General features: G+C 56.5%; 1 protein-coding gene across 1 annotated transcript in view; it reads right to left on the bottom strand.

Annotated features, from left to right (window-relative positions):
* The window catches only part of LOC115871189 (copine-5-like), an 87509-nt gene that overhangs the window by 14257 nt on the left and 60342 nt on the right, over positions 1–12910 (bottom strand). Inside the window, exon 10 of the mRNA XM_045294782.1 lies at positions 4261–4364. Coding sequence (XP_045150717.1) covers positions 4261–4364 — 104 coding nt within the window. The remainder of the gene's footprint in view (positions 1–4260; positions 4365–12910) is intronic.

Here is a 12910-nt window from a genome sequence, read left to right as displayed (position 1 = left end):
ATGGTGACTAAAGGGTGTTTTTTCATGTCCTCTATGCTCTAACTACGAAAATATTTGATTTACAAATAAGGAATCCTACTTCGCGAAATTTCATTTATCACGGTAGGGTCTAGAACCGATTAACCGCGATAAACAAGGGTTCACTGTATATGCTTGTTAGAGCGGAGGGGCAGTGAAAGAGAGGAAGCCCCTTGACAAGAGGATTGGCACAGTGGCCGCACTGATGGGCTCCAACGGAAAGACACTGGTGAGGACGGCGCAGGACCCGCAGGGGGTTGTTCTGTGGTGCAGGGTCGCTACGAGGCACCTAGCAACAACAGCAGCAGCAGCAGCGCTGAACAACAGTGGTCTCACTGAAGTGTCAAGTCCAGAAGGACAGGGGGTGGGGTTTTGTCTCTTGGCATCAGTGGTCTATCCCTGGTGTCCAGCACAGGGGCGGGCACTTAGTTCAAGAAATATTTTTGGACTCAATCAACTGAACAAATGTATTTCTCTGGCGGACAGTCTCCATAGCCTTCAAGGGCTTCTCAAAGGGAGGCTCAGGCCCCAAGTGCAAGCTCCTGACTGAGAGACCCTTCAGCTCTCCCGGTCTCCATGCAGGAACCTACTTTGCCAACTAAAGGGCACAGTTTGCTTCTCCAATGCAGCACACGTGCCCGCACTGTGTCCACCTGGTCCCATCCTGGGAGCCTACCATGCCACACAGGGGGCAGCTGGGTGCCAGAGCCCGGTTGGGGTGGGGGCGGGGCGGGGAGCTGTCCCCCATGAGATTCCCCAGAATCCGCCCGAGCCCCGTGCCTGTCTTGGAAAGGTCACTCGGCTGCGTGCCCAGGCCCACACAGCCGGTGCCATTTCTCCTCTGGCAGTTTTCAGGACAAATGTCACTCCTGTCAGTGTGGCTCAGCGCTTCTCTTCCCTGTTCCTTCTCACCCACTCACCACCCACCCATGGGAGTGTGGGGACACATGTGGGAGACCACCCCCCCCCCTCTGCACACACCCTCAGAGCTGGTGACAGGGATGGGAGGGGGGGAAGCGGGGGAGAAGCCACTGCTACCCCTGGTTGGGGCAGGAAGGGAGGGCAAGAAGGGGTGGCTGAAGCGGGGTAGGCTTGGCCAGGGGGAGAGTAAGGAGCATGGGGGTCGTGAAGGCAAGATGACACACCGCAGAAGCCACACCAGGTTCAAAGGTCTCCCAGACCCTCCCAAGACCCCCAGCCTCCGGGCTCTTCGGAACCTGACTTCTCTCCTTCCTCTCTGGGGGAGACTAACTGCCAGGCTCTTCTAAGCGATCAGCCCAGTTCCGTCCCTACTTGGTCTACAGGGGTCCCCTTGCAGTCTGCTGCTTCAGCCCCTTGCTCAAAACCTTTTGAAGTCCCATCACCATGTCATGGCCTCTCTCCCTGATTGACTGACTCCCTTTTGCATTTGCCACTGGGGGCGGGGGGCAGAGGGGAGCAGCCCCCAGTGTCCCCAAATGGCCCCTGCCGTCACCTCACCACTCAACTCAATTCAACACCTACCCCAAGTGGGAGAGTGGGAGAGTGTTACCCAGTGGAATCAGACAGATGCCATAGTTCTGATTAGCAGCTGTGCAGTCTTGGGTGAGCGGCTCCTGCTCTCTGAGCTTCCCCCGCATCTGTAACATGAGCTCATTTGATCCCTGGAGCTACCCTGTGGGCAAGGTGCCCAGGGCACACACACGGGAAACAGGCACAGAGAGGGTGTAGCCTCCCTGTCCAAAATGGTAGCCCCCAGCCACCAGTTGCTATGTCCAATTTAAGTGAATCAAAATGAAATCAAAGTTCAAGGTCAGCTTTGTGGTGGCACTAGGCCCATCTCAAGGACTCACCAGCCACATGTGGGCAGCAGATGCCGTACTAGACTGTGCCATCTTTCCAGAAAGTGCTGGTGGGTCAAAGGCTGGTCTAAAGCTTATGTGTGACGGGGAGTGGATTATGCCCCACAGGGACCCCATGTGGCAGAATGGAACTGCCCCATCGGGTTTTCTAGGCTGTATTCTTTACTGGAGCAGACGGCAAAACGGCCAGGTTTGGCTCCAACAGACCGCTGGATGGGTTTGAACTGCCAACCTTCCGGTTAGCAGCTGAACCTTCTGTTAGTCTGGTTACCCCTGGCCTCCAGCATCACTTTCTAATTCCAAGTCAAGGTATTAGATGAAAGGGGATGAGGTAGGAGCAGCTCTGTGCTTGGCCAATATGACATTTCATTCTGGGGCGGGAGGTTGCCCCAAACCTTCCACTCTCCTCTCCTCAAACCCAGTGACCACTCTGCTTCCACCAGGTCAGTCTCCAGCCTGCCCCCGCCCCTCGTTTGACTGGACAGTGCCCTCCTCTTGGCTGACCCCCAGTGGTCTTCTCCACCTGCCTTGGTTATCCCCCTTGGAAAGGCCCAGCCCACGGCTTCAAATGAAACTCACCCCACCCAAATCAAGTCCCATCCTCTACTCTCCCAGTGAGACGAGCTCTTCCGCTGTGTTTAACATTTCCAACCCTGCTGTGTAGTGGTTACGTGTTGGGTGGCTAAGTGAAAGGACAGCAGTTCCAGGCCACCTTGCTGCTCCACGGGAGAAGACGAGACTTTCTGCCCCAGTGAACAGTTCCGGTCTGAGCAACCCCTGGAGGTAGTTCTACCCTGTCCTACTGGTCACTGTGAATTCCCATCAAATCAATGGCAGCAAGGGAGGGGGTGAAGCTCGCCAGGCTGGGCTCCCACCCGGTGGGGGCTCACAGCCCACCCTCCAAGTCCCACCTGGTGAGGTCTCACTCCATCCTTTTGCCCCCTGCACTTCTATATCACGTCTCCTCCGGGCACTGGCAGCACCTCCCACCTGCTCACCCAGTCAGTCAGTCACGAGTCTCTCCCTCTTCCCCGCCCTCTCCCCACCCATCCCACACAGTGCTGCCGAGAACTGCTGGAATAATCCCTCTCCCCAAATCCCTGTTCCCTCCTCCAGGCCAGCCGGGTGTGAGCTGGCTGGCACTCCAACTCTCTCTCTGCCTCCTGGGAGGAGTGTGGACAGTTCCTTGAGCACCCCAAACTGGCCTGGGGCCTCTTCTTCACCTCCCCTCCCCACCCAAGTCAAGTTAAAAACAGCCAGAATTATTTAAAGAAAACCTGCCGGGAGTCCTCCGCAGAGACAAAGAATCCTTTTGTTATGCAAACGAATCTACCTAATTTCCCTGTTTTATAAGTTCAAGTTTAAAAAAAAAAAATCAGTCTTCCTTTGAAGCTTGGCTCCCCTGCTCCCCAACACCTGCACTTACACCCAGAATTTCAGACTCCCTGGCGGTGCCCTCTGCCCCTGCTCAGGATGCTGTCCCTGTGCACACAGCCAGTCCCCAGCCTTCTGGGCCTACCCGTTCCCGCCTCCTCCTCCTCATGGACTCATTTTCTTCCTCTCTTGCAAAACCCGCTTCCAAGTTCCACTCTGGGGCAGTATTCTGTTCCTCTAATTAACCTCCTTCCCCCCATCGCTTCCTCCTTCCCCTGCAGCGGCCCAGCACCGTGGGCCAGGCCTCCCAGAACTGCGGTGGAGGCCGGCCAATCCACAGGACTTCACCTTAGGGAAGGAAAAAACAGGCCCAGAGCAGGAAGCTTTGCTTGCCCGGGTCACACCACAGCAGCAGGTGGGTGATAGGATAGGTCCCCTGACCCTCAACCCAGAGCCTGGCCTGCTGTGCACAGACAAGGCTGACCTACATTTGCCTCGGGGTTGGTGTGCTGTGGGGTGTGTGTGCTCACCGCCTTGTGGGTGGTTTCCAGATGAGGGGGAGGGGAGAAATAGAATCTGCAAAGGCATTCTGGATGAGAACGGTGGCAGGGCTGGGCAGGGGCAGGGGCAGGGGCAGGGGCAGGGCAGGCTCGCTGTGCTGGGGGTCTGGCCAGAGCATTTAGAGGAGATGAAGCTGGGGGATGGGGGCTGATGCCTGTGGAAGCTAGAGGGGTCTGAGGATGGAGGCTTGGACCCCTCATTCTCAGCCCTAGCCTTGGGTTTGAGTACTCTCCTCTCTTCTCCCTACTACTCAGACCCTCCTGGGCATCAGAATGGCATCCCTGACCACCCACCCACCCCGCCATCGGTGCACCCATCATGTGGCTTGGACACCCCCCAGAGCCCCTGTCTTTTCCAGAGGAAGAGCACCAGTGGTGCCCCCTGCCCCATCACCGCACCCTGTTCCCCTCTGACCCCAGAAATAGGCAAGAAGGCTGTCGGGGCAAAGTGGTGCCGGGAGACTCACGTTCCATCCTCGTTGCTCCTGTAAAACACCAAGAAAGGGTCGGATTTCCCGAAGAAATCTTTCTTGTCCAGCTTGTTGGCACAGAATTGCATCGTCGCGACGTCCTAGAGGAAGGGGGGGCAGGGGGGACAGGGGTGTGAGGCAGGGGGAGGGGCCCACGTGAGGGGTCCAGACACCAACCCTCTTTAGGGGGGCAGCCCCGCACCCTCGCCCAGCACCAACCATATGCTAGCTTTCACGCCGAAGCCCCAATGCCCCCAATCCATCCTTGGACGCCCCTACCCAGTAGGGCACGCAGGGTAGCCAGTGTGCAAGTGGTGGGTTTCCCGAAAACGCCGCGGGTTTGACTCCTGGGTCTACCACTTTCGGGTTGCATGACCTTGAGCGAGGTAGGTCCTGTCTGGGAGCCTCCGTCTCCCTTTCTGCAACCTGAGGCGGGTCCTCGTAGGGGACTGTGAGAAGTAACCCAGACCAAGTGCGCCCCATGGGCAGCAGAGTGCCGGCCGGGGGGTGGCAGCCGCTCGGGCAGTGCCCACATATGGTATATCATCCCTGGTTTACTCCGTGCCTCCGCGGAGTGACTACGGCCACCACAAGCTTGGGTCTGCCAGCCCTGGGTCTGTGCCCACCACCTCACTCCAAGAGACGTGACGTGGCTCCCAGAAAACCTTCAGGCTTAAGCACTGCCTTCCTACCCAAGAGAGACCCACAAGCCTCAAAGGCAGACAGGACGTGACCCCTTTCACAGCTGAGAAGACTGAGGCTCAAGAGTGCACTGAGGGACTGCCAAGTTCACCAAGCAGACGTGACGCCTGGGCTCTCTGACTCTTCAGACCTGTTGGCAGTCCCCTGCCCCGGCTGACCCAACAGGCGGCCCAAGAGTTTGAGGAAGGTCCGCAGGCCGAAGTGAGGGTGACCAGGTCCCGCTCCTCCCCAGACGCCCTCCCCCATCCAGCTCACTGGGCACAGGCACCCCCACGTGCCCCTCTCTTCAATCCCCAGGCTCTGCGTGATGTTAGGGATGACCTAAGTGCGGCGGATGTCATCCAGGCTGGCCGGTGCGTCTGTTATGTGAATCAGATCGCATCCGAGTCGGGTGGGTGCTGAATCGAATCACTTCTAAGTCATGAAAAGAGCAGATGAGACGCACAGACACCCACATGGGGACAGACGCCTTGGGAGGGAGGGTGGGTCTCCAGGAATTCAGTGATGCTACAGAGGACAGTGACCAGATCCAGCAGAGACCCAGGCTTGAAACTGCGCCAAAGTACATTTCTGTTCTTTACAGCTGCCCATTGGGGGTCTTTTCTTCCAGCAGTCCCAGGGCACGAAGACCCTGACAACTGAGTGCCCAAGCCCAGAGCTCCCTCCCACCGCCCCGCCCTGGAGGGCCTGCGTCTGCCAGTCAGGAAGTCACCCGCTCTGAGACTCCCTCCCACAAACCCCTCACTCTCAGTCCGAGGCAGAGGGCGGGGTGTTATCTGTCACAAAGCTGCAGGGCACAGTCAAGAGGTTCTGCCTGACCCTTGGACTGGGTGGGGGTGAGGATGGTGAAGCAGTTAGGGGCAGTCTAGTCAGTAAAGCCTGGCCACCTGCTTCCACCCCAGGCCTCGCGAGCTCTCGTGTCACGCACCCTCTCCCTGCCACAGCGCTCCTCATCGGTAAAACGGGGGATGGCTAGTGCCTACCTTTGAGGCCTGTTGCAACGATAAAGCTGCCTCACTCACCCACTCTCTGCCAAGGAGTCGATGCCCACTCACAGCAACCCTCTAGGACGGGGTAGAACTGCCCCTGTGCGTCTCTGAGACTGTCACCGAGAGCCCCGTCTCTCTCCCATGGTTTTGAACTACTGACCTTTTGGATCACAGCCCAAGGTGTAACCACTATGCCACCAGGGCTCCTCGAAAATAGTGCTGGGCACACAGTGGGTGTGGGCTTGTCGCTGCCAGTATGATTCAGACACTGCCCCTTTCCCCCACCGCCCACCTCACAGGCCTTCCCTCTGGGTGTCTGACAGCAGCAAAGAGCCAGCCTCCCTTCACTCATTCATTCATTCATCCACTCATTCATTCATTCATCCACTCATTCATTCCGCAGCACACTTATTAGGTGCCGTATGGGGGAGTCACCAAGCTCTACGTGCCTGACTGTGGGCGGCCCTCAAAACAATCCCTTGAGGCTCTTCACACAGGAGGAAGCTAGGGGTCAGAGAAGTTAGGGCCCTGCCCTCGGTCGCCCTCTGCTAACCGGTAGAACAGAAAACTCTTGATTTCCAAGTTAGGGCTCCCTGAGAGGGCATAGAACCCTTTCGGGGGACTGTCCCCTGGTTTCTTTAGGACATGCTGGTATCTGTGGGCTCCGCGTCTGCATGGGCAGGGAGGGCCGGGCTCTGTTTAACTGAGAAACCCTGCTAGCAGGTGGTGCTGAGGAGAGGCGTGCTGGGGAAAGAGAAGCCGGGGGAAGAGAGGCCTGCACGTTCTCTTCTTGGGTGACGATTGCTTCACCACATTTCTCACCCACCTGTGGGGGAGAAGGAGGCTGGACTTGGGGTTCTCAAGGCCCTAGAAGCACCAATAAATCAAAGGGGTGGTGGGCTTACTGAGCACAGACCCAAAGCCAAGCACCGTGTTAACCCTTTGCTGTACCTACAGGATTTTCTTGATCCCCCCTGGTCTCCCCTTTTGACAGACAGGAAAGCAAGACTTTGAGAGATTAAGTCATTGCCCAAGGCCACACAGGGAGTAACCCAGACAGGCTGACTTCAGAGCTTGGGCTCTTTCACCCTCTCCAAAAGATCTCTTAACTTCTAGAAAGTCTAGTCCAGGCACTGGGATGGGCAGGCATAGTCTCCTTCCCTGGAGAGAGTCCCAATCCCACCCCAGGCTGGATGGAGACACTCTTTCCCTGGGGAGCCCATCCTTGGACCTTAGGAAGGGAGAAGCCCTGGGAGAGGGTGGGTTCTCCCTAGGACTGGCAACATCATTTGTGGAGGCCCAGTGCCAAGTGAGATTGTGGGGGACCGTCCAAGGTGGGGACAGAGCACTAAGCCAAGAGCAGGGCACCCCGCGTACCTGCAGAGGCCACAAGCCCGGATGCTGGCCCTGGATCCTCCCTCTGGGGGCAATGTGCAGTGAACCAGAAACCCACTGAGAGGACCCAGTCTGCTCAGTGGGAGCCCTGGGGACCATCACAGCAAGTAGCCCAGAGTCTGAGTTCTAGTCCCAGGTCCAGCTCTGTGTGACCTTGAACAAGGGATGCAAGCTCTCGGAGCCTCCGTTTCCTCGTCTGTAAAGTGACGGGCTAGGTGGGGTGGCCACCAAAGACCTTTTAAGCTGGGTGTCAGCAGGCTTTGGTATGATGCCACATGGGGCATCGTGGTGACGGCTGGGCAGTGCTACAAGAGTCTTCTTAAGAGAGGGCTGGCACTCAAGGGGGAGTCTGGGAATCCAGGGTCCCTCCAGCCTCCTCAGGACAAGGCTTGGCTGCTCCCACCGTGATGCCTCACTGACCTGTAGGCACCTGTGAGACACAGCCGCCCATCATGTGCTCTGCCTGCACTGCTTGACAATCAAGCACAGGCCCTCCCTCATATTTGAAACAACCTAGACAGGGCCCCCCCGCCACCCCACAATCTAGAGCCTCCCAGGACAAACCCCCTGAAGGCCCTGCGAGAAAGGGGAGTCAGAATATTCCAAAAAAGAAACGCAAGTACTTTTAAAGAACAGAACTCCTGGGTCCATTCAGGGCATCGCCGGGTGACTGGTCCTGGCTCAACCCCTGGCAGGTAGCAGGGCAAACTGCAGAAGGAAGCCGAGGGTTGCCTGGCTAGAACCCCGCCTCTGCCGCCTCTCAGCTGAGCAGCCAGGGGCAAGTGGCTTAGCCGTGCCGAGTCTCAGAGTTGTCCATAAACAGGCTAACTGGGCTGCCTTGGGACCACCAATGGTCGCGTGCTGGACTACCAAAGGCTGCCGGTCGGAGTCCACCCACAGGCACCACAGAAGATAGGCCTGGCAACCTGCTCTGGAAAAACCGGTCACTGAATGGTATGGAGCACCACACTGTTCGAAAACCACAGGGCTTCGCCATGGCTTCTGGTTTGGGTTCTATATAAAGTACCAGGCCACGGGGCCTAGCAGGCCCGGGGCGGCATTGCAGCAGCAGCGAGCACTTGCAAAACGCAAGCCATCGCTGGCTTGAACCCCGTGGCACTGCCAATCTTCAACTGTTTTGTAACCAGCAACCACAGTCCATGGCTGTTCTACCTCGGACACGCTAAGAAATGTGTTCACACCTGTGCGTCCATCGAACCTTCTCAGCTGCCCTATGAGCCAGGTGGTCTTGTTAGGGCTCCTATTTTACAGACAAGGGAACTGACAGGCCCAGAGGTTCACACCAACACCTACAGCCACACAGCCGAGGAGGAGGAGGAGGAGGAGGAGGAGGAGGAGGAGACCAAGCCGGCATGAGTACGAGGCTGTCTGGCTCTAAAGATGGAAGAACTGAGACTTCCAACGGCGGTCCTCAAATCATTGCAGCGGAAGTTTAATGATGTTCGGTAACCTTGGTTTGAGAAGTCAGAGAAGCGTGAATTCATTTGAGTAAGATCTCTGTGCAAACCAGTTAAAATTAAAAACAAACAAAAAAAGAAAGAATGAAAGACGAGACACAGCCCTGAAAGTCAGCTAACTGGAAAGATCTGAGGTGTGAGCCACCTTAGACCGGGATGGCTGGTGGCAGATGAACGAGGTGCTGGCGGGTGGGGGTGGGGCGGTTCATTCAGCCGCTGGGCCTGCTCTCCCCTCCCTCACACAGTCTAGATCCGGGAACTCTGGCCCAAAGCCCTTGAGTTTCATCCGCATTGTTGCTCCTTCACAGACTCTGCAGGGAATAAGAGGTTTCTGGGCTGTCATAAGACAAGCTTCCTCCTTAATGGGCGTACGCCCTACAGGGAATCCCTGGAGGCAAGGAGGAAGGAGTAATTGTCTGGGGAAGGGTGGCGCTTTTGAAGGTGGCTCTGATCCTGTCAACAGTCCTAGGAAAGAGGGTCCCGCGGTCCCCAGCCCCTGCTCTGAGCTGCGAGTTAGTGAATGAATCAAGCCCTTGGTAAATGGGGGAACCCAAAAGCAGGTTGAGGGAGGAGGCACTAAGATGGATTGGTGCCTGCAGCCTGGGCTCCACGGGAAGGTTTGGTTGTCTGGGAGTTGGGGCAGGGGTGGAGGGGGCAGTTTTCTGACTACAGACCAGAAGCGTTGCTGCAATCAACTGCAGAGATGAAGCAGCTCCAAGATATATAATTTCCTGCAATTTCTACCTTTTCACCCTATCTTAAAAAAAAAATCAGATTAAATTCTTCTAAAACAGCGGGATCGCCTCAATTTGCATCTCTCTGCATGTTAATCATGCTGCTGGGGAAACCACAGCAAACAGCAGTTCTCTCCAAGGCAGAAGGCCTGTCCTTGAGCCTTTGCCCTCTCTGCCCCAGAAGCCTGCTTTGGAGGTCAGAGGTCAGGCCCAGAGGTCTGTAGGTGGGCTGGAGGATGGGGACAGGGTGGCAACCCCCAGAAAATTGCTCCAACTTTGGTTTCACGGGCAGCCCCCAGGGTCAGAACAAGGGTGAGGTGAGCACGCATTTTTAGGTTTGCCACAAAGTTCAGGAAGGAGCCCTGGTCCTGTGGGCTCCTCAATGGACGGTGCACAATGAGGTGAGGTTGGCAGTTCAAATCCTCCAGCTACTCCTCGGGAGAAAGATGATCCCATACAGATTGACGGTCTGGGGAAACGTCTGCAGGGTTGCTAAGAGTCAGGATCCAGGGGATGTTCTGTTTTTCCCCCTTGGAAACGGTTCAGTCATCAGAATAAATATTTGGATGCAGTATTGGAAAGACCCCAAACCAATGTCATCCATACGGAATGAACTGCCAACATTTTAAATGGAGGCATTTTACAAATGAAGAAACTCCAGCACAGAGTGGTCTCCTAAATGGGACACAGACGGGAGGGGGAAGGTCACCACGGCTTGGCTGCTAGCTGGAAGGGTGGAAAGCCAGCCACGGAAAACTCGGAAGAGCCCAGTTGTACCCTGACCCTCGGGGCTGCCGTGCCTGGGGGTCGACGGGAAAGAAGGGAACGGCAGTCCATTGTGGTCCACCACGCCTCGGAATAATACGCAGACACTCAAAAACACAGAGCCAAAATGTCAGACCTGAGACTGAAATGCAGGCCATGAAACAGGATGCTGCGTTACTCCTGATTTTCCAGGGGAAAACAACATGTACGTACGGCTACACCCAGGAAAAACGAAGCCTTGCAGGGAAGGCGTGGGAACGCCACAGGCGCACGCTCTCTGGGCGAGGTTTCTGTTCTTCACACATATTACTATTATTCCCACAGGAAGGTCCTTTCCACTTTGTGTTTAATTAGAGAAAGGGTGTCTTAGCCGGAAGACGACCAAGTGCCCTCTACAGCAGGGCTGGAGAACGTTTTTGCTGCAAAGGGGCCATTGGGGTAAAGACGACATCATTCGGGGATAGCAGACAACGACCCACTTAAAACTGGCCTGGGAGATTTGGTCACACTTTTAATGACTCCCCCTCTAAGGGGGTGGCTGGGACTGCTTCTCTGTGGTGAGGTGTGCGATGTTAGCTGATGTGGATGACTTCTTGGGCCTTACCCTGCCCGGAGGCCGGAAGCTCCCCACCCTTGTTCTAGAGGGTGATGTCTGCATGCTACTCCTTCATCACGCGTCCTGCTCACGCCAGTCCTGGGCACCCCCCCAGCTCTGCAAAGCAACAACCTGCGTGCTTTTAAGTCTCAGACAACCCTCACCACCTCCCCTCCACATGCTCACGGGCCCGACTCCTGGTCTGGGCAGGTTTGGGGACTGGCAGGCCCAAAGGGAGCCAAGAGTCTGTGGGTGGGGTGGCCCACTCCCCAGCACACCAGCATCCACCTGAGTCCCTCTAGCACCCAAGCCACCCATTGCTTGTAGTGGGTGGACTGGAGGGCCCCTGAAAGTTAGCTTCACACCAGGCCCTTCACCTCAGTTCACCTGTGAACGTGACCTTGTTGGCAGGGGCTAGTGAGAAAACATCCTTGCCGAGGTCATGATGTCAAGGGTCTCGATAATGAGATCGTCTTGGTGGGCCCTAAATCTACTGACGGGCACCCTGTTATAAAAGAAAACCCAAGCCCACAGTTACCAAGTCACTTCTGAGCGGCCCTCTCTAAACGGTGTCCAAGACTGTCCATCTGTATGGAAGCAGGGAGCCTCACTTCTCCCTTGGAGCGGTTGGTGGACTTGAACCACTGGCCTTGTGGTCTGCAGGCCAATGGCTAACAGAGAAAGGCAGAGGGCAAGCCAAGAGTCTCAGAAAGACACAAGCAATAAGGGGGTGTGAAGACAGAGACAAAAAGTGGCACGGAGCAGCCCCAAACCAAGGGATCCGTCTAGAGCCACCAGAACGTGGAAGTGGCGGTCATCTTTGCCAGGTCTTTCTTCCGAGGAGCTGCTACCAGGGTTGGAACCACCCCCCTTCCATTTAATAGCCACTGTGCCAGCAAGGTTCTGAGTTTCGAGCCCCCAGAGAAAGTGCTGGCTCCGTGGGTCAGGGAAAGTCCCCACCCCCACCCCTCCTGAGAACGAGGAGTCCCAGGCCTCTCTGGGCGGGCCTCCTGGCTGCATCTGTGAAACCGGGTCACCAGCTACCCAGCCCTCAGCCCTGTGGGGAGAATGAAATCCAGGGAACCGCCCACCCGACCCTTCAGGTTTCCAAAGCTGTCAACCTCGCCAGAAGCAGACTGCCACATCTTTCTCCCTCGGAGCAGCTGGGCCTGGAGCAGCTGGCAGGGACGGCCCAGTCTCCTTGTTGGTTAGCAGCCTCGTGCTTTTACCGCGGCACCACCAGGGCGCCTGGTTACACCATGAGGACAATGCAGAATGCCAGCCCTTTTCAGTTAATAACAATAGTTTTACCGTGGAGCCTAATTAAATCACGGATGGTTCAGAGTCCACGGAATCGAATTTTCGATCCAATTGTGATGGTGGGAACTTGACTGGTATTTAAATTCCAGAGGAGCAAAGGCTTTTATAGAAACTATCCAAGAGGCTGGTGACACACCGGCATCCACTCTCATCCTCTGCGGGTCCCCATCCGCCCGCCCACGCGCCTCCCTCCCCAGGGCCCCCCGCTCCCAGGCTTGTCCCTGGGGACGAAGGGAGGGTTTGTCTACTTCTGCAGAAAGCATTCATTTAGAGCAGGAAGCCCGGCTCCGGAGAACCACCGCCTCCCAGACTCCACCCTCGTCCTTTGATCCTCCCACTGAATGCTGAGCGGCAGAAGCTGAGCCGTTCAGATGTAATTATTTTAATTCAGCCAGATGCAGGGAATTAGTCTCTTTCCCTTGCAAGCGTTGGTGGGAAAGGCGGATTCGAGGCAAAGATGCCCCAGAAGAAAAGGAAGCGGACAAATACAGGAGGGAGGGCGGCAGGGAGGCCCTTGGCACTGGAACGGCTCAGATCAAGCAAACTGCTGGCTGGGAAAGATGAACGGGAGGGAGGGTGGGAGAGGGGGAGGGAGGGATGGAGGATGAGAGAGGAGGAGGGAGGGGCCTAACCGGTTTGAAATGCGGACTGCTTACCAACTCCCAGAAC

This window comes from Echinops telfairi, unplaced genomic scaffold (assembly GCF_000313985.2).
Source record: "Echinops telfairi isolate 266 unplaced genomic scaffold, ASM31398v2 ScPeMD7_3533;HRSCAF=4204_1, whole genome shotgun sequence".
NCBI lineage: Eukaryota > Metazoa > Chordata > Mammalia > Afrosoricida > Tenrecidae > Echinops > Echinops telfairi.
The sequence above is the reverse complement of the archived record's forward strand: the minus strand, read 5'-3'. Positions and strand labels throughout refer to the sequence as shown.